The sequence below is a fragment of the Chiloscyllium plagiosum genome, unplaced genomic scaffold, assembly GCF_037043375.1.
Source record: "Chiloscyllium plagiosum isolate Xiang-an unplaced genomic scaffold, Cpla_swu_hap1 HiC_scaffold_17, whole genome shotgun sequence".
In the NCBI taxonomy this organism is placed as follows: domain Eukaryota; kingdom Metazoa; phylum Chordata; class Chondrichthyes; order Orectolobiformes; family Hemiscylliidae; genus Chiloscyllium; species Chiloscyllium plagiosum.
Window position 1 is genome coordinate 64914460 of NW_028270155.1, and position 22440 is coordinate 64936899.

The 22440-nt window shown below is 43.4% G+C and overlaps 1 protein-coding gene across 2 annotated transcripts in view; it reads right to left on the bottom strand.

Moving 5' to 3' along the window:
* hsf4 (heat shock transcription factor 4) overlaps positions 1–22440 on the bottom strand; it is a 65711-nt gene that overhangs the window by 30188 nt on the left and 13083 nt on the right. For both annotated transcript variants that reach the window (XM_087996014.1, XM_087996015.1), the window contains exon 2: positions 21719–21827. In XM_087996014.1, the coding sequence (XP_087852140.1) occupies positions 21719–21827 (109 nt within the window). The remainder of the gene's footprint in view (positions 1–21718; positions 21828–22440) is intronic.

Here is a 22440-nt window from a genome sequence, read left to right on the forward strand (position 1 = left end):
AAAATTAAGGGGCATAGGCGAAAGGTAAGAAGGGAAAGATTTAAAAGGGACTTAAGGGGCAACTTTCTCATGAAGAGAATAGTGCGTGTATGGAGCCAGAGGAAGTGACGGAGGTGGGTACAATTACAACATTTAAAAGACATTTGGATGGGTATATGAATAGGAAGGGTTCAGAGGGATATGGGCCAAATGCTGGCAAATGGGACAAGATTAGGTTAGGATATCTGGTCAGCACAGAGGAGTTGGACCACAGGGTCTCTATCCTGCAGTACATCTATATCTCTACAGGTTTCAAAATTTAACTACAGCTTTACGAGTTAGGCTTTTTAAGAATTTGCCCAAATTAACCTTTTGTAAAATACTATTTGAACTGTAATTTAAATCTATCCTTAATGTGAATGGGACCTGGTTGGTGGAGTAAGGAAAGAACTGCAACAGGACAAAGCACCAAGTATAACAGGAAAGCATATAGAGAGAACATGAAGGATGATGGGACAGACCTTTCCTTGTTTGAAAACAGAAGGATAAATAAACCGAGTGATTAGATGTGGATACAGTTCAGTTTTGATTGATTGAAGGTGAAGAATTAAATACGCTGAAGGTTTTCTGACACAGGGACCATGGTTACCAATTTCAAAATGGTTTATTTTCAGCCTCACTGAAGCAAGAAAATAGCTTTGGTACGTTGGCAAACAGAACTTTCTACTCCTGACATCAATCATTTCTCGAGGAAAGAAATATTGTAATTGACTTGCGCAGTACAACTATTCCCATGCTGAAAAATCACTTGTTTAACACACACATGGGATGTGGGTATCACAGGCAAGGCTAGCATGGAACTGCTTGGCTCTCTGAACCAATGTAGAATGCAGTTAAGATTCAAATCACATGATAATGAGCTAGACTGGACTTTTTACAATCATCGACAATACTGAATTTGGTCCTGCCTTTTAATTCTAGGATTTTACTGAATTCCAATTTCACCAATGACCATGGTAGGATTCAAACCCATATAGAGTCAAAGAGATGTACAGCACTGAAACAGATCCTTCGGTCCAACCGACCAGATATCCTAATCTAATCTATTCCCATTTGCCAGCACTTGGCCCAAATCCCCCTCAACCCTTCCTATTCATATACGCATCCAGATGCCTTTTAAATGTTGCAATTGTACCAGTCTCCACCATTTGCTCAAGCAGCTCATTCCATGCACACGCCACCCTCTGTGTGAAAATGTTGCCCCTCTTATATCTTTTCCCTCTCACCTGAAACCTAGGCCGTCTAGTTATCCCAGGGAAAATACCTTGTCTGTTTATCCTATCCAGGCCTCTTCTGATTTTATGAACCTCTAACAGGTCACCCCACAGCCACCGATGCTCCAGGGAAAGCAGCCTATTCAGCCTCTCCCTATAGCTCAAATCCTCCAATCCCTGTAATCTCAAGAGCATTAGCCTAGAATGCTGGATTTCTGATCCAGTAACATTATCACTTTGTCACTACATCCCAAACAACATTGTGGCTCTACCTACAGCACATGGACTGCAGATCAAGACGACAGCTCACCACTACCTTCTCAAGGGCCACTAGGAAACAGGCAATAAATCCTGGCCAGCCAACGATACTCATGTCCCATGAGTGAGTAAAAACAGGCCTCCTTATTGTTAAGCTACACGTACAAAAGCTTTTGGAAATTACTCCAGTTTATACCAACACAATACATATTCAGCAGCAGGTTACACATATTGCAATCACTACATTGATCATGACTGTAATTGCTATGAGGTCAGCCAGGTGGACCTTACAGAAAATGAGTTCTCTGATTGGACAAGGTTAACAGCTCCAATCAGGGAGACCTGACTGACAGATATAAACAGGAATTAGCAAATTTTGACAAGATTTGTATCTCAGGTTGAGGTTCTAGATGTAGATTAGATTAGATTCCCTACAGTGTGGAAACAGGCCCTTCGGCCCAACAGGTCCACACCGACCTGTCGAAGAGCAATCCACCCAGACCCATTTCCCTCTGACTAATGCACCTAACACTACGGGCAATTTAGTATGGCCAATTCACCTGACCTGCACATCTTTGGATTGTGGGAGGAAACTGGAGCACCTGGAGGAAACCCACGCAGACAGGGGGAGAATGTGCAAACTCCACACAGACATTCGCCCAGGACTGGAATTGAACCTGGGACCCTGGTGCTGTGAGGCAGCAGTGCTAACCACTGAGTGTAGGTTTGCTTGCTCAGCTGGAAGGTTCATTTTCAGATGTTTTGTCACCATACTAGGTAACATCAGTGAGCCTCCGGATGAAGCACTGGTGGTATGACCCGCGTTCTATTTATGTGTTTAGGTTTCCTTGGGTTGGTGATATCATTTCCTGTGCTGCCATCATTTGCTGTGGTGATGTGATTTCCTGTTATTTTTCTCAGGGGGTGGTAAATGGGATCCAAGTCAATGTGTTTGTTGATGGAGTTCTGGTTGGAATGCCATGCTTCTAGAAATTCCCATGTGTGTCTCTGTTTGACTCGTCCTAGGATGGATGTGTTGTCCCAGTCAAAGTGGTGTCCTTCCTCATCTGTATGTAAGGATACTAGTGAGAGTGGGTCATGTCTTTTTGTGGCTAGTTTTCTGCCTGTTTGTCTAAGGTATTATTTGTTACAGTTCTCGCAAGGTATTTGTAAATGACATTAGTTTTGCTTCTTGTCTGTGTAGGGTATAGAACAGGCATCCTGTTCACTCTGACAACTGGTTCTGTGTCAAGGACTTCCATCATGTAAATAAAGGATGACTTGGTGATGGGATACTGGTCTCTGTGGAGTTATTTCACTGGCAATGAGAGTGACGGATGATCCTGAAGAAATTCACCCAAACAAAAGTCATCTAAGTTGGGGAAAGCACTTCTGGCATCCTGCCATTAGTTGGGAAACTTGACTTGTTTGATCCTGCCATCAAAGACTAGGCCCAATACGTGGAAAGAATGTCTTACTTTTTTCTGGGCAAATGGCTTTGGGGCAGATAAAAAGCAATGGGTAATTCTCCTGACAGCTTGTGGGCCCACAGCTCTTTCAGTTATTAGAAACCTAACTTTCCCGGAGGCAAGAGTTGATGGAATGAGTTAAGGAATATTACAACCAAGTCGTTTCTAATTCTGATACACTATTGACTACACCCGGCAATTTGAGAACTAGGGGAATCAGAATTGGGATTTTTGACTTGGTTAAGATGACTAGCAGAGGCATGTGACTTCGGTGTAACCCTTAATGAGATGCTGAGACCCTGTTTGATATGTGGAATTAATGATACAACCATGCAAAACTGCCTACCAGCTGAAGTCCAGCAGAACTTCAGACGGGCACTACAACTGGCTTTATCATTGGAGTACGTGGAGCATGTGAGTTGCAGGGTATTCTGACAGAAATGGACATCCTCACCAGTCTGACTGAGCTTGGGGAAAAGCACTTCTGTAAAGGCAATTGCACAGCCTCACTCAAGACATATCCTGACCACGGGGACTCTAGGTTAACCCATTGAAAACCCCAAAACAAAACCAAGCCCTTGGCCAAACAGTTAAAATCTTCTTCATGATTCGGGCTGACAAGCCATTGTAGTTGCTTCAAATTATGTGGTCTCAAGCCAGCAAAAGGGTCCAACTGGACCTGAATTAAGAGAACTCAAGAGGCCAGTATCCAGTTGAGTGCACACCCTGGAAAGCCCACCTACATCTGGTTTGGGACATTTACATTTTATAGCAACATCCAAATCAGAACCAAAATGTTTGGTTGGATGGCCACCCAGTTCTAAGGTGGTGGTTACTAGTGCATCTGTTTCAGAGATCGCAGAATGAGTGTTTAACAAAATTCACTCTGGACGCCAACCCTTAAGTTTGTGCGAGACTGAGTATCTATACCGAGGAACATTTACAGATTAAAGGTACACCTTCAGTTCCAGTCTCATGTGAGAAGCAGCTGTTTTGGATACCACTGATTGCTGTAAAAGGCTCGGACCCAAGCTTAATAGGGCAAAACCGGTTGAGAGAGATCAACTAGACAGGGTCAACATTTATTGACTAGGAAAAGTCTGCCTGACTGAAGTCCTAATTAAGTACCCAGACATTTTTCAGGAAGGTCTGGGGACTATCAAAGGAGCCAAGGCCACCTTGCACATTGACCAGGAAGCAGAGTGGGAGGGAGAGTTGAAATGTTGGGCCACAGGGCGGTGTGGTTGATTGGTGCGGGTGTCCCGGAGATGTACCCTAAAGCGCTCTGCTAGGAGGCGTCCAGTCTCCCCAATGTAGAGGAGACCGCATCGGGAGCAACAGATACAATAAATGATATTGGTGGATGTGCAGGTAAAACTTTGATGGATGTGAAAGGCTCCTTTAGGGCCTTGGACGGAAGTGAGGGAGGAGGTGTGGGCGCAGGTTTACCCAAACTATCCTAGTTCCTACCTGATTATAGGATACTCCTCAGGCAACTACAGGGATAGCTCCAGCAGTGTTGTTAATGGGGAGAAGACACTGCTCCAGTTTAAATCTGATGTTCACAGACCTGGGGGTGTGACGTGTGCATGAAAGAAATAGCATTAGGAACACCAATGTGGGACAGCGGACTCCACGAAGCGAGAGAGAGAGTTTATTTCAAGGGACCAAATCTAGTATAGGAACCATGGGAATGGCCGTGCATGGGTAAGACACATGGTTGACGTAAGGACAGGTCCAGTGATATCTAAATTTTGGGTCAGTGTGTTGGTCCTGAACAAAGACATGGACCATATGAAAGCTGCAAACTCGCAAATGGAGCAAGAGGGGAGCTAACGGGCTAGTGGGCGGCACGGTGGAACAGTGGTTAGCACTGCTGCCTCACAGCGCCTGAGACCCGGGTTCAATTCCTGCCTCAGGCGACTGACTGTGTGGAGTTTGCACGTTCTCCCCGTGTCTGCGTGGGTTTCCTCTGGGTGCTCCGGTTTCCTCCCACAGTCCAAAGATGTGCAGGTCAGGTGAATTAGCCATGCTAAATTGCCCGTAGTGTTAGGTAAGGGGCAAATGTAGGGGTATGGGTGGGTTGCGCTTCGGCGGGTCGGTGTGGACTTGTTGGGCCGAAGGTCCTGTTTCCACACTGTAATGTAATCTAATCTAATGTAATGTAATCTAATCTAACGTGCACTACATGCTGCCTGTTATCCGAGGCGCAGTTGGAGAAACCTGATCCAGGGCTAAAACATCCCAGGAAAAGCTACAGAACAAAAAAAAAAGGACCAGCCACGTCCTCGGACTCAGGGTGTGGGGTGAATTAGTGATTGGAACGTCGTCAGCCAAGTGGGCCTAAGAATAGGAGTTCCCTGACTGAGGCTGTTAATCTGGTCCCATCGGGGAACCCTGGCTGATTGATATAAAGAAGAGTGTCAAACATCCTGACACAGAGCTGTCTCCGAGGGAGCTGGACTTTACACGTGTTAAATAAAGGGTTTCTTGGTGACGGGATACCAACCAGTTACTTCAAATCAATATGTTTCTCCAGTACAGGAGTCAATGATGTAGATTTGTCCAGCTCTAATAGGGGATGGTTTCTAGTGGACACAGGTGGCTCTGTTTCAGCAGACAAGTGTCCTTGAGATGGGTAGAGGCTGAAGGAAATTACTGTAGAAGGGAAGGGCAAGATCATGGAGGGATTTATAATGGGAATGGTCATTTAAAAATTGGAGGCTTTTGAAAACTGGGAGTCAATGCAGTTCAGAATGTAAAGGCATGATGTTTGATGAGATTTGATACAGAATAGCAGCAAAGAAGTGGAGGGTGAGCTGAAGCCTTCAGCATGTAGACAATGACAGGCCAACCAGGAGACCTTGGGAGGAGATGAGTCAGGAACAGACAAAACAAAGTCTCACTGGTGAATTAACTGAGTGACTGGTGGGAGCAAAAGCTTTACTAGTTAGCTTGGACTCTCATCTTCTGGAAATACATCCTACTTCATCTCAATGCATTGTACCTTATGATTTGCCACAGCCCTGCAATCCCTACTGAGCCTAAACTAGTAAACAGAAGATCAACGCATCACTAAAGAGAAGATTTAGGGCCACGACCTCTCACTCAAAAGGGTCAGAAACACATCCTTATTTGTCCTGAACGTCAACCAAAACTCATCCATTGTACATATAATCAAAACCTATTTGTAGGAAGAATGTCATAGTTGGGTCCAACTAATTATTTGGCTCTAAATTATAAATATGGAAATGTATGCAAATTATCCCTTTATCACATAGTACTTAAGCAAACAATATTGCTTCAATGTGAAACATAAGATACATGACAGTCAAAAGACTTTCTCTTCTCATACATCTCATTAGTCCCAGATAAGAATTTGTCATTTAGAGTCAAAGTCATTGAGATGTACAGCACAGAAACAGACCTTTGATTCCAACTTGTCCATGCTGACCAATTATCCTAAAATTAATCTAGTCCCATTTGTCAGCACTTGATCCATATCCCTTTAAACCTTCCTATTCATATACCCATCCAGATGCCTTTTTAAATGCTGTAAATGTATCAGCTTCCACCACTTCCTCTGGCAGCTCATTCCGTGCATGCACCACAGGTCCCATTTTTAACTTTTTCCCTCTCACCCTAAACCTAAGCCCCCCCAGTTCTAAACTCCCACACCCCAGGGAAAAGACCCGGTCTATTTATCCTATCCATGCCCCTCATGATTGTATAAACCTTGGTAAGGTCTCTCCTCAGCCTCTGACATGCCAGGGAAAACACCCCCAGCCTATTCAGTGTCTCCCCACAGCTGAAACATTTTAACTTCCACGTAAAATTGGCCTTTTTTTTGACACATGGTTTTTGAAATTATTTCAGTATGTTTGATGACAAAGATTAAAAATTTTACACTGCAATGAAAGCTCTTTCTCAGTACCAATGCTTGCCCTCAGCAATAGCTGTCTTTATCTGACAAACAGGTTTCATACAATTGGTATTGGCAACTTAATCTCAAAGTGTCTTCGGAGTGAAGTACTGACATTATTGAGCAGATGGAATAACTGCCATGATAAAGAGTCATTCAGATCGTGGGGCATAGTTTTGATCTTAGAAGGTGAGGCCATTTTACATGAGATATGATGTCACAAGTGTACAAATAAAATTGTGATGGTGGATTGAGAGCAGTGAGAGAGCCAGCTATGTTTCAAAACAAAAACAAGCAAGAAAGAGGAGTCTGACACTCTGAATTACTGGGTGAGTCAGGATGGTAGGGATCACGTTGCTATGGAAATCAAGGGAGGTATGAATCAGAATTTGAACTTCTTCCAGTCTCAAAAGTTATTCCCACCCACAATGCGAAAGATGACAACTAGCAAGCGAAGCTGGATGAAAGTGATGTAACTACAATCTGGATGCCATTCAGGACACACAAATGGACACAAATGGCATTTCCATTTCACTAGAAGAGTGTCAACACAGACAGCATGAGACAGTGATGAAAATTGGACAGCCTGTCAGAGTGCAAACATTCAACATGTTCAACAAGAGTCAGCCATATAGCAATTTGTCTCACCTCAATTGTATGTAGTGAATATGGATAACCAGCGATATTGTCACAATCTTAAACATATATGTAGACCCTGCTCCTTCACTGCAGAGAGCTGATGAGGAAGATGTGATGCCCCCAACTGAACCAGAAAACATATCAGCCATCCATCTCTGGATCATGGTGGGCAGCACGGTGGCCGAGTGGTTGGCACTGCCGCCTCAAAGCGCCAGGGACCCAGGTTCAACTCCAGCCTTGGGCGGACTATCTGTGTGGAGTTTGCACATTCTCCCCGAGTCTGTGTGGGTTTCCTCCAGGTGCTCCGGTTTCCTTCCACAATCCAAAGATGTGCAGATTGTGAGAACTGGCCATGCTAAATTGTCCATAGTGTTCAAGGATGTGTAGGTTAGGTGCATTAGTCAGGGGTAAGTGGACAGTAATGGGGTAGGGAATGGGTCTGGGTGGGATACTGTTCGGAGGATCGGTGTGGACTTGTCGGGCCAAATGGTTTGTTTTCACACTGTAAGGGATTCTATGATTCACGTTCCACAAAAAGGACAACAGATCAACATCAACAGTTACAATGGTATTAACACTCACCAAAGGAATTACATTCCCCTGTTAAAAGAAAATTATCTCCAGAATAGTCAGATATCAGGTCAACAGCCAATAACAATGCACATGCATTCCACCAGAATATCTGCTTGATTTAAAGATGGTGTACGTATCCAGTGCAGGTGCAGAGATGAAAGAAAGTATGGCAAACAAGAGTTAAAACACTGTTTTGGTTATAAATGATCATTTTTGTTATTGGCCATGTATACTGGGTAACTTGGAATCACAAATGTAAGTACATGCAACAAGTTATGTAAAGAAAGTGGGGATGTTTAGAAAAAATGCATTGTATCCTCTGATTTTCCATAGTCATGTGACCCCCGGGGTAAGTTTCGAAGGAGAAAACATCAAAAGCTTCCAATGCAACAGTGACCAGATGAAGGTGCCCAATCTGTGTTAGCAAATAATCAAAGAATTCTGGGGCCAAACAATAAGTACAAGTAGTTCTTATGGAAAAATGAATTTCTTCGACAAGACAGAGAATCAAGACATATTAGCAATTCTGCTTATTCCGTTAACTAATCTCTGAAGTATCTCTCTCTCTCACATCAATCCATCTCTCTTCATAAGTCGCCTTTAATTCTCTTCAATTTCATGGTCCTCTCTGTGGACAGTGCAATGCAATCCAAAGTTGTTGTTGAGCACAGAGTCACAAGTAACAACATTCAGAGTCAGAAGTAGAAAGGAAGATCAGGCAGAAGATGGGAACGTTACTTGGGCTGGGACAGCAGCTAAGGATTGATCAGAATCAGATGTCATGATCAATAGGAAAGGAGTGAAGACGTTTGAATCAAAGAGGTTGTCCAGTAAAACTAGAAGAGGAACTGAGATCAAGCCGCATGAACCTGAAGGAATAATGAACTCGAGTTACAAAATAGCAGATGTGTGACTATGAAAGCAAAGCAGTAAAATCAGTTCCTTAAAGAGGAAATTAAGCTTGTCAGGGGTCAATGAAACCTAACTTGCCAGGTGCAAAGAGAAAGCACGACCACCAATAAACGTAAAGGCTGGGAAGAGCAGACAACTTTGAACTCTGGAAACATATGACGGTGATGATGAAAAGTAAGTAATGCACTACAACCACGAAAGTGGTTGATCAGTTCCAGTTAAAAATAGTCTAGATTCTTGCAGCAACTCTTCACAGGATCAAAGACAACAGCCAAAACATCATCTGCTCTCTTCCACAGAAACTAGCTTCCAGCACAGCCAAAATACTGTAACACCAGTTGCATGCTTCTGAAAAGTACACACTTTCCAACTTAAAATAGTATTTTTGAGCAGATCCAGTATGGCAGTGATCTAGGATGATCATATTGCAGAGCTCCGCACTGCAGCGCGAGCAAGACAAACTTCTAACTCGCCCAACCCGGACCATTGCGATAGCCTGGGACTCTGGAAAGGTCATGGAGTCCCAGGAAACTGTGGAAAATTAGTTTACTGCGTTTTTGCAGTCCAGAGATGCCAAAGAAGGGAGGAGGAACATCCAGCCTGCAGGATCCTCAGACTTGATTACTTACTGGGCCCTGGTGAATGAGCTCACGAAACCTCGCGAGATGTTGGGTGAGCAGATAGAGGAGAAGTTGGCTCTGATCTCTATCATGCTGCAGAAACATGAACAGCAGCTGGGAAACCTGGTAAAAAGGGCTGATGAGGTTGAACACAGAGTCACAGCGGTGGAAGCTGATACCAGTTCCTCCAAGGATAGGATCCAAGCCCCAGAGACGCAAGTCCATAATTAGCGTGACCAAGTGGATGATCTTGAGAACAGGGGCAGGAGAAAAAAATAATCGGATCATCAGTCCGCCTGAGGGTAAGGAAGGTGAGCAGCTGGAGGAATTTGAGGACTGGTTGCCGAAATTCCTTAACTTGGAGGCTGGTTTAAGAAGCTTGAATATCGAGGGGGATCACCAGGTCATGGCGTGGAAGTCAGGTCTGGACCAATGTCCTCATCCTCTCGGCGCGGTTTCATCATTATAGAGATAAGGAGAAAAATCATGAAAGCTTCCAGAATCTAGGGGAAGGATCTGAAGGCCCTAATGTACGAAGGTTCTAAGATCATGTTCTTCCAGGACTTTTCAGTGGCAGTGATCCAGAAAAGAAAATCCTTTGATAGTGTCAAGAGAAGACTGAGGGAGCTCGAGATCCGTACTCTCGGAGGTATCCAGCAGTGCTTCAGATCCCCTTAGATGGATCTGTACATCTCTTTGACATGTCGAAGAAGGCAACAGACTTTGCAGACAAATTAACCTAATCTGAACAATTTAGTATGCAGAAGGAGTAGTGTTGCTTGGGTATGTCATGTCTTTTTTTAAAAAAATACAGGAAGTCCATTTGGAGCTTTTCTTTTCCTTTTTTTAATTGATAATAATTTGGTTTAAACTATGTTTGGCAGTGTTTGAGATGTGTACTTTCAATTTCTAAGTTAAGTCACACCAGAGGTTGGTTGGAGTATTTACCCCTTTTTTCTTTATTCATATTGCTATTCCATGGTACATTTACTTTCTTTTCTGCTTGTGTTTGTGGTGTAGCTCAAGTTGGGATGGCTAGATGCCTACTTAAGGCAGTTTGGGATGGGTAGTTGCCCCCTTTGGGCAGGGGGTGAGTTCCCCTATTCAGCACTGTTGGTGCTTTATATGTTGGTTTGTTTTTTAGTTTTTGTTATATATAATCTTTGATAGCTTTGTAAGTTTGTTCAATGTAGTGGTTTTAGTATATGCAGTTTTTATGTTCAATGGATCATGTGACACTAAGGCTCAGCAATTTGTGGTTCGAGTTCCTCCTCTCTGGAATTTAAATATTACTGCAGAAGGTTATGGCTAATGACTTGATTAAATGGTGTACCTGGAACATCGTGGGGAATCACTCACCGATTAAGAGGAAGAAGGTACTTTTGAGTCTTAGAAAGGAGAAGATGGATATTGCTTTGTTACAAGAGACACACTTGGATGATAGGGAGCATTTGAAACAGAATGGCTTTGATTGGGTTTACTTTTCATCATTTAATACCAGAAGTAGGGGAGTGGCTATATTGGTTAGGAGGAATCTCCCATTTAAGTTACTAGAGTGTGTTAAAGACACACACAGGAGGTTTATAATTCTCAAAGCCCTGATAAATGTGGAAGAATGTGGTGTTTTAAATGTTTGTTTCCCTCCAGCTCCTCCTTTCAAATTTCTGGTAAATGCGTTTTCTAAACTTATCAGTCTTGGGTCCCGGCATATCATTATCGGGGAAGATTTTAACTGTCTCATGGATCCCACAATAGAAAGGTTGCCCAAAGGCCCCCCAATACCCTCTGTACAAACTTAACAATTAGTGGATCGGTGTGTGGTGTTAAGATTGGTGGACGTCTGGAGGCATCTCCACCCTACAGGCAGGGATTTTACGTTTTTTTTTTCCAATCCGCACAAATGTCACACCAGGATTGATGTTTTATTTTCTGACCCCTGTAGCACTCCTGGACTTGATGACATCTTGTACGATTGGTAATATTACCATATCCAATCATGCTCCAGTACACCTGTTGGTTAAGGTTACGGATGTTACAGTGGGTTCGAGGTACTGCTGAATGGATCCCTTTATCCTCAAGGATAATAAGTTTGTGGAGTATTTCTCCAGGAATTTCAGGCATTCTGAGAAATTAACTCAGGCTCAGTTAGTAGCCCATCCATCCTTTGGGAAGCTGCCAAAGCCTATGCCAGGGGGTTAGTTATTTCCTACTCTGCCAGTAGGAAGTGGCAGAAGGGTGAGCAGCAACGGCTCCTCGAAGCACAGTTGAAGGCAGCCGAGAAGGCTTACTTTGACAGGCCCTCATTGGTCAAGTTACAGAGGATTACGGCGCTGCGGTCTGCAATGAATTCCACGATCACGCAGACAGCAAAGAAGGAGCTTACTTTTGCAAAGCAATGGCTATATGAGCATGGTGGCAGGCCAGACAAATACGTAGCATATCTCACCAGGAAAAGGAGTGCCCCTCAAGCCATTACGTCGATTGGGGAAGGGTCTGGGAACCTAACATGCGACTCCAAAAAGATTTAAGTGGCACTCCAGAGATTTTACTTTAAGTTATACTAATCTGAGGGTTGTGAGGAGGGGTGGGCCAAAATGGATTTTTTTTTTTTTAAGGATCTGGTGCTCGTGAGTGTGACCCCTGAACAACAGTCCTTTCTCAATGCCCCGTTATCAGAGCAAGAGGTGCAGGAGGCTGTGAAGCAGCTTCAGATTGGAAAGGTGCCTGGTCCTGATGGACTTCCCAGTGAATTCTATAAGGAATTTATAAACATGCTGCCGGGCCCAATGCTCAATATGTTTAATAACTCATACAGCCATGATTGACTCCCACCATCTCTGAGAGAGGCCAATATTTCACTTATTCTTAAAAAAAAAGGGAAGGTCCTGGAGGACTTTGCTTTGTATAGGCCCATTTCACTCTTAAATGTGGACTTTAAAATCCTCTCTAAGCCTCTTGCGATAAGGCTGGAGACTGTGTTATCTTCTATTGTTAAAGAGGATGAGGCTGGCTTCATAAAGGGCTGCAGATCCTCCAATAATGTTAGGAGGCTGCTGAATGTAATTCAACATGTCAACACAGTCAATACAGAGATTAGCGACTTCTCTAGAGGCAGAGAAGGCACTTGACCGAGTTGAGTGGACGCACCTTTTCTATACTCTGGAGCGGTTTGGCTTGGGTGAAGTCTTTGTAAGATGGGTAAAGGTTCTCTACAGTGAACCTCTCACTGCAGGCATCACCAATGGAGTACGATCAAGCAATTTTAACAATTTTAGAGGCAGCCAGCAGGGCTGTCCCTTTTCATCACTGCTTTTTACGTTGGTGATTAAACCATTGGCAGAGACTATTCTTGGGGATCCCAATATACCAACTCCAGAAGTGGGGTCAAAATTACATAAGATTTCATTGTACACGGACAATGTCCTAATTTTCTTTTGTCAAATCCAGCAGTTTCAGTGCTTCGCATTTGGCGTCTTTTCGGGGTTCAAGATTAATCTTGCAAAATCAGAGGCTATGCCTATGCGTGGTCTTATGAAGGTGCTAGGTCTTGAGGGCGAAGATTGATTCCCATTTAAGTGGTCACAGGGAGGTTTTGTATATTTGGGAATATTCATTACTCCAGTTCTGGATCGGACTTCAAAGCCAATTTTGTCCAATTATTTGACAAAATCAAACAAAACCTTCAAAGACGGGAAGCACTTCCAGTCTCATGGTTGGGTTTGATAGCACTTAAGATGAATATCCTCCCCCGTTTGTTATACCCTATACGGATGCTCCCCTTGATTTTCAATAAGCAAACATTCAGGAGGCTGCATGGCTGGTTTAGCTCTTTTAGCAGCCCCTCATTAAGTTAGCTGAACTGCAACTGCCTGACAGATTGGGGGGGGGGGGGGGGGGGGAGTGGACCTTCTGGACATTAAAAGCTACCTAAGCTCGCTTTTATCCTATGTGAATGATTGGGCCTGTGGGGACCCTCTTTCAATATGGTTAGATATCGAAGCCTCCCAGGCAAGGTGGCCCAATACTATCTTGCTGTTTCTGGACAATGTGAGGACAGTTAGGGAATACTGCCATAACCCAATAGTTATCTATACTGTTAAAGCATGGAGGGCAATTCGACAGAGGGAATAATACTGACAAAATATCTTCTCTCACACCTATAGTGGATATGCCAGGTTTTTAGCCGGGGATGTTAGATTTGGGATTCAAACATTGGGTATCTAGGGGTGTGTCTTGTTTGGGTGAATTTATTTGAGGGAGACACAATTTTATCCTTCGAGCAGTTAGCACTGAAATATGAGCTATCTAACAGGGATTTCATTCAAGTTAGGGATTTTATTAAAAAAAACACTTGATTGATCCCGACAAATCCAACATAGAGGGGAGGGTTCTCAGTGCTAAGAGTACACTTTCTGTCAGTACTTTATATCATCAGTTGGGAGGGTGCCCCCTTAGATGAGTTTGATCAACTCTGCAGGGTGTGGGAGAGAGAGCTGGCTGTTGAAGTTTCTTCAGAGGCATGGGAAGATATTTGGGAAAACGCAAGAAAGATATCAATTTGCAATAGGACACATGCTTTACAGTTGAAGATTCTCCACAGGGTCCACTTGGCTCCGGACCGTTTGTCAAAGTTAAAACGAGAGGTATCTTCAGCATGTTCCAAGTGCAAGGTCTATACGGGCACTCTTACCCATTGTCTCTGGTCTTGTGGTAGGCTTCAAACATACTAGAGTGCTGTGGCAGGTGAAATGGAGAGGATTTTGGGTGTAAAGGTGGAGAAGGACCCGATCTCTCTTCTTCTGGGCCTGACCAATGTGCTTCCTGCAGATGCGCATAAGAAAAAAATTTTTCAATATCCTCACTTTCTGCGCAAGAAAAGAATATCTTGCTAGGTTGGGTATCAGAAAACCCCCCAGGCCTGTTGAGTTGGCGGAAGATTGCTATGGAGCATATCTCCTTGGATTTGCTCACAAGTATGGTACACCACAAAGCTGAGAATTTCTATAAGACCTGGCAGCCCTCTTTGGAATGCCTGCATACAGGTTTATCTGCCACACTAACAAGGGCTTTTATATAACCATAACGACTGAGGTTTCAGAGTCTAATATCCAGGGAGGAGTAACTGTGAACGTATGAGTGTCTTGTTGGGCTGAGTTGAGTTATTACTACCTATTAGTTTATTGTTGGTTATTATTTTAGCTAAATAGTTAGTTGGGTTTTTTATTATATATTTTTCTATATATATTTATACATGAGGGTAGGTTTGGATTTATTTTTACTTTTGTGTTCTTTGTATGGTTTTGTATTTATTGTAATATTAAAAAAAATCTATTTTCAATACAAATATATTTTAAAAAAATGATATTTCAAGAGCTCTCCATGAACCTCCACTATATATCACAGGGCCAGCCCTGACTGCGCATTATGATATGGTTGTGTTTTAAAAAAGACTATTTTTGAAGTCATCAATGATAGCTTATCATCTATGACAGATCAGATCCCATGGTATGGCATTGGAAATGGCCTCAATACAATGAACACTTTCAGCAAACTCCAAGATTTATTCAGTTAAGTAATGCATCTTAAATCTAATTTGTTTTGCAGACAACACATCCTGAAGCACTGGTAACTGTATTATGCATGGTTCAAATATGGATTATCATCTCTAAATTCCAGCAGCTTTGGCCAGAAGTTTCCTCAGAACTGCCCCCACTCTGCTCCTGTAACTTTGTCAGAATTACAGCAGAAATCTATTGCAATACACAATTGGGAATTCCATCTCCCATTCAACCAAGTTTCGGCAGCAGAATGAGAGATACACAGAGGGAATTACTGATTCGTGTGACATTTTAAAACAGGGAAGAGAGGTGATGGAAGAAACAACAACAATTTATCTTTATATAGCATCTTCAATGTTGTAACAACATTTGAAAAGGAGCCATCTATGAAGATATTAAGACAGATGAGACAGAGGGGTGGAGATATTTAGGGAGGGAATTCTAGACTTTAGGGCCTAGGAACCAGAAGGGGAGTAATAGGATTTTGGTACATAGTGAGGTACACCAAATTAGGATACTTGTTGCAAGTGGATTGGACTTAATGACCTGATTGTGTTGTAACTTCTATGCAATTCTCCAAATCCAGAACCACCCTATTTATGTAAAACCTGGTCACAGGCATATAAACAGAAGGAGTAGAAGTGAAAGAGCAGAACCTGCAACAGAAGTTGAAGACAAAAATTCAGTTTTTTCTGAAATTACGCAGTGTGTTCAGGTGAATTTAGTGAGGCAGGGTTTCCAACGCCACCTATGGTTTACAGGTTTGGGGGGGTGGGGTCGCAGAATTGGTACTGCAGGTTTAATCCTATTGAGAGTGACTCACCATTAAGGGTGTCTGAATTTAAACTTCTTCTATTTATTCAAGGATGTTGTCCTGAATTTTACAAATCAGACTTTACAGTCCTTACAACAATGAGCTGTGGTAATAGGAGACTCCATAGTGAGAGGAACTGACCGGGGTTTTTGTGGCAGCAGACGGGACTTAAGGATGGTGTGGTGCCTTCCTGGTGCCAGGGTTAAAGACATCACAGAGTGCAGGAAATCCTCAAGGACGAAGGTGAAGAGCCAGAGGTGGCACAAATGATTTCGGGAAGAAGAGGAGAAACATACTACAGCGGGACTTCAGAGAACTAGGAAGAAGGCTGAAAAGCAGGACGTCTAATGTGGTTATCTCCGGTTTGCTTCCAGTTCCTCGGGCTGGTGAGGCCAGAAACAGGGAGATAATGGACTTGAACGTGTGGCTGGGGAACTGGTGCAGGAAGCAAGCATTTAAATTCTTGGATCACTGGGGTATGTTTTGTGGCAAGCATAAATTCTACAAGAGAGACGGTTTGCATCTGAATAAGTTAGGGACCAGCATTCTGGCAGGCAGGTTTGCTAATGCAATACAGCTACGTTTAAACTAAGTAGCGGGGGGGGAGGGGACAAACTGGATGTTTAAGAAGGAAATTGAAGGGAAAGTTAGAACAAGGGAAGTCAAGAAAGACAACTGTATCAATGAAGCAGAAACTCAACGGGATCATGCTGTAAGGTTGAGTGAAATAGGAGTTGATGGGAGGGGTGAGAACAGTAACAAATTAAAAATACTATACATGAATGCACGAAGCATTAGAAATAAGATGAATGAGCTTGAGGCTCTTTTGGAAATTGGCAGATACGATATTGTGGGGATAACTGAGACGTGGCTTCAAGTGGACAGGGCCTGGGAAATGAATATTCAAGGCTACACGTGCTATCGTAAGGACAGACTGTCGGGCAGAGGGGGTGGGGTGGCCTTGTTGGTAAGGGATGATATTCAGTCCCTTGCGCGGGGGGACCTAGAATCAGGGGATGTAGAGTCAGTGTGGATAGAGCTGAGAAATACTAAGGGTAAAAAGACCCTCTTGGGAGTTATCTACAGGCCCCCAAACAGTAGTCTGGATGTCAGATGTAAGTTAAATCAGGATCTGAAATTGGCCTGTTGCAAAGATGTTCCTACAGTTGTTATGGGGGATTTCAACATGCAGGTAGACTGGGAGAATCAGGATGGTATTGGACCTCAAGAAAGAGACTTTGTGGAGTGCTTCATAGATGGATTCTTAGAACAGCTGGTGCTGGAGCCGACCAGGGAGAAGGCAATTCTGGATCTGGTATTGTGCAACAAACCAGAATTGGTCAGAGACCTCGAAGTGAAGGTGCCATTGGGGAGTAGTGATTGTGTTGTAACTTCAATCTGCAATTTGAGAGGGAGAGGGTACAATCGGAAGTGACAATATTTCTGTTGAATAAAGGGAACTATGGAGCTCTGAGGGAGGAGCTGGCCAAAGTTAAATGGTGCAATACCTTAGCAGGGATGACAGTGGAGGAACAATGGCAGATATTTCTGTGTATAATGCAGAAGTTGCAGGATCAGTTCATTCCAAAAAGGAAGAAAGATCCCAGGAGGAGGCAGGGGTGGTCGTGGCTGACGAGGGAAGTTAAGAAACATATAAAGTTAAAAGAGAAAAAGTATAACATAGCAAAGATAAGTGGGAAAATGGAGGACTGGGAAGCTTTTAAAGAACAACAGAGGATTACTAAGAAGGAAATACGCAGAGAAAAAATGAGGTACAAAGGTAAACTGGCCAAAAATATAAAAGGAGGATAGTAAAAGTTTTTTTAGGTATGTGAAAGGCAAAAAAATGATTAAGACTAAAATTGGGCCCTTGAAGACAGAAACAGGAGAATATATTATGGGGAACAAAGAAATGGCAGAAGAATTGAATTGGTACTTCAGATCTGTGTTCACTTGGGAAGACACAAGCAATCTCCCTGAGGTAACAGTGGCTGAAGGACCTGAACTGAAGGGAATTTATATTTGCCAGGAATTGGTGGTGGAGAGACTGTTAGGTCTGAAGGTTGATAAATCCCCGGGGCCTGATGGTCTACATCCCAGGGTACTGAAGGAGGTGGCTCGAGAAATCGTGGATGCATTGGTGATTATTTTCCAGAGTTCGATAGATTCGGGATCAGTTCCTGCGGATTGGAGGGTGGCTAATGTTGTACCAGTTTTTAAGAAAGGTGCGAGAGAGAAAGCAGGAAATTATAGACCAGTTAGTCTGACTTCAGTGGTGGGAAAGATGCTGGAGTCTATTATAAAGGATGAAATTATGACACATCTGGATAGTAGTAACAGGATAGGTCAGAGTCAGCATGGATTTAAGAAGGGGAAATCATGCTTGACTAATCTTCTGGAATTTTTTGAGGACGTAACTCTGAAGATGGACGAGGGAGATCCAGTAGATAGAGTGTACCTGGACTTTCAGAAAGCTTTTGATAAAGTCCCACATAGGAGGTTAGTGAGCAAAATTAGGACACATGGTATTGGGGGCAAAGTACTAACTTGGATTGAAAGTTGGTTGGCTGATAGGAAACAAAGAGTATTGATAAACGGCTCCATTTTGGAATGGCAGGCAGTGACCAGTGGGGTACCGCAGGGATCAGTACTGGGACCGCAGCTTTTTACAATATATGTTAATGATATAGAAGATGGTATTAGCAATAACATTAGCAAATTTGCTGATGATACTAAGCTGGGTGGCAGGGTGAAAAGTGATGAGGATGTTAGGAGATTACAGGGTGACCTGGACAAGTTAGGTGAGTGGGCAGATGCATGGCAGATGCAGTTTAATGTGGATAAATGTATGGTTATCCACTTTGGTGGCAAGAACAGGAAGGCAGATTACTACCGAAATGGAGCTGAAAATGTGTTGCTGGAAAAGCACAGCAGGTCAGGCAGCATCCAAGGAGCAGGAGAATCGATGTTTCGGGCATGAGCCCTTCTTCAGGAATAAGGAAGGTGTGCCAAGCAGGCTAAGATAAAAGGTAGGGAGGAGGGACTTGGGGGAGGAGTGTTGGAAATGCGATAGGTGGAAGGAGGTAAAGATGAGGGTGATAGGCCGGAGTGGGGGTGGGGGCGGAGAAGTCAGGAAGAAGATTGCAGGTTAGGAAGGTGGTGCTGAGTTCAAGGGTTGCGACTGAGACAACGTGGGGGGAGGGGAAATCTTCATTTACCTCTATTGTCTATTGTCTAATGCTCCCATTCATTGTTATTGCTGAAAGTCATTGTGGTAGAGAGAGGAATGAGGGATTCGTAGGTGCAGTATTGTTGCTTCTTCAACATTACAATGATTACAAGGCCCTGACTGGCCTTTCAGTCTGAATTTCTTCCTTACCTCGACCAGGTGAGTTTGTGTTAGCTGAATAGGACCAATTGTTTTTGATAGTTTTGCAATTTCTCAAAAACGTACCCTTGGAAACATTAGCCTTCAGAAAACCTTTTCTTATATATATATACACAAAATAAAATCAGTGGCTCATTTATAAGGATTTTGTTGCTACTTTGCAGAACAAAGTCAGTTTTTCACCTTCCTGGAGTTGGATTCGAGATTTTCACCTGGGGTTTCGGTGAGGTGGGGGGGGGGGTTCTTCCAAACCTCCACTGACATTTCAGCTGAAATTCTAATCAGATTCAGCAAAGTGATCCTGGGGATAAACCTGGTCCCCAGCACCCCACAGATTAGTTGCCCAGTAGGCAACCACATTGCTGTGGGTCTGGAGTCACATTTAGGCGGGACCAGGTAAGGATGGAATCTCCATTCTCTAAAAGGGCACTGGTGAACCAGATGGGATTTTTGTGACAATCAACAATGGTTTCATGGTCATCATCAGACTCTCAATTCCAGACTTCGATTGAATTCAAATTCCACCATTTACTGTGGTGGGATGCGAACCTGGGTTCCTGCATTCCTGGATTAACAGTTCAGTGATAATACCATTAGGCCCTTGCCTCCCCGCTATTTAAAAGGAAGGGAATTAGAATCATGGCAATTAGCTGACAAATCTATTATCACTGGATCATACCTCTCTCTTTTTGTGACTCTTCCTGACTCTCTGTAACTCCACCACTGACAATCTGTATCAGATCCAGCATCTGCAGTCATTGTTTTTACCAATCTGTATCAGATTTCTCTCCCTCGCTCAACCCTGAGTTACTGTTGGTCTCATTCTTTGTCTGGATGCGTGCTTTCTATTTAAAATGAAAGCTTCTGTTGCAACTGAGAGACCTCTCTATTCAGAAACTTACTGCATAAAGCAAAATAGCAATCCCATTGCGTTTGCTGCTTCTGGGAGCTTCCTTCTCCCCTCTTATCCCAAACCTGGCCTTTACTCCCACTTCCGTATCTTTGGCTATCATGCTCCTCCCTGTCCTCTGCAGTTAATTACTGCTGTTTGGCAAAGGAACACTGCCTTGCTTAATTGTGGACAGCAGCAGTCTTTCAACAACTCGTGCTTCGGGACCATAAGCTTTTTAAATGATTGCTTTTCCTCCTACAACATCACACCTGCAAAAACAGACCTGTCGAAAGGGCAGAGTAAAAACCAAATACGGCAGATGCAGGAAATCTGAAATCCAAACAGAAATTGCTGGACAAACTCTTCAGGTCTAGCAGCACCTGTGGACAAAAGAACATAGACCTAACCCTGTCTCAAATGAAATCATTCAACTCAATGTTAACTTTGTTACTCATTCCACAGATAGTCAGACCTGCTGAAAGAAGCTGCACATACAGCATTGTGGTCATAGTCTCAACAATGAGGTTAATCAACATTCATATGCATGGAGATGGGCTGAGAGTCTAGAATAAAATGTATGATGTCCCATCCTTTAATTGTCATGCCAAGACGACCCTTAAATTGGAAGATACATTAAGTAGTGGAGATGAGATCAGGAAGTTAATAAAATAGATGATAATCACAGAGACCACAGAATCCCTCTAGTGTGGAAGCAGGCCATTCGGCCCATTAAGAGTGCACCTACCCTGACCCACTCTCCCATCCTCTCCCTGTAACCTTGCATTCCCCATGCCTGACCCTCCTAGCCTTCACGCCCCTAGACATTCTGGGCAATTTAGCACTGCCAATCCACCTAACCTGCATATCTTTTGACTGTGGGAGGAAAGCAGAGGAAACCCACGCAGACACAGAGAGAACGTGCAAACTCCATACAGACAGTCAGCCGAGGATGGAATCAAACCCAGGTCCCTGGTGCTGTGAGGCAGCAGTGCTAACCACTAAACCATGCCATCCTGATGGATTACGTGAATGGTCAAAACCGTGGCACATGGTTAGAATGCGAGAAAATTTGAGGTAAACAGCACTGGACCTAAGAAAGATCCATCAATCTATTTCCCAAATGGTGCATAGGTAAGGACTGGAGCTGAAGAAAGATATTTAGGTGTTCAAGCACAAAAATCACAAAGCCAGTGGAAAAAAAAGGTACAGACGTTAATTTAGAAGATGAATAAAATGTTGATCTTTTTTCCCCAGGGGCTGCAATGCAGGAAGGTGGACATTATGCTCCAGCTAGTTAAATCTTGGGTCAGACCCTATCTGGAGAACTGCACTCAGTTCTGGGCACTACATCCCTGGAAGATTATTTTGGCCTGTGCAGAACAGTCTTCTGCACCCCGCAATTGGAAGCTGTATCACTTACACATGTTGAGCTGCCTCACGAAGCTGGCCATGTTGTTGTGCTTGAAGTATTTGGGCAGTACTTCCTTAGCAAACCTGCCCTGATCAAAGACATGGAAACTGGTCCCACTCTAGAAATAAGATTAAAAAGAAAACACATTGGTCACTTCACGGAATTACAGGGCAACCAAGAGAAACAAGATTCAAATTGAAGCATTAATGTAAACATTCCTGCTGCCCTCCCCTTGACAGTGTGAGGATTAGCAAATCCCTGTGTTTGTGTGACAGGTTCCTCCTTGTGCTCCACTGGCCTAAGGAACAGACTGACCAGTAACTTTATGAATCAAATTATTATTGAAATGGTGGGTGTTTTGTGATCCTCTAACCAACAGTCAGTACGTCCTGTTGGAAGGTGAATCGTCCCACGAGCAGTCTCATACATGACCCTGTTGTATAAGTGAAGTGTTGTCTTGATAAAAACCCACATTATGGGTCTCCCAATGTGAATGTGACACGGGGGGTGGGGGAAGGATCTTAAAAAGACCTTTGGTCATACATTGAGCTTTTACTACTCCAAAGAAGGTACAAGATTGGCCACAATATCTGCTGAGACTTCATGGCCTTAAAGAGACATTTTGCATTTCCCACACATTCGCTGTTAGCAGAAGAATAATCCATTGTGTACTGCAATGAGGATACTGATTAATCTTTCTAATTCTACTTGTGACAGCCCCCATATATAAA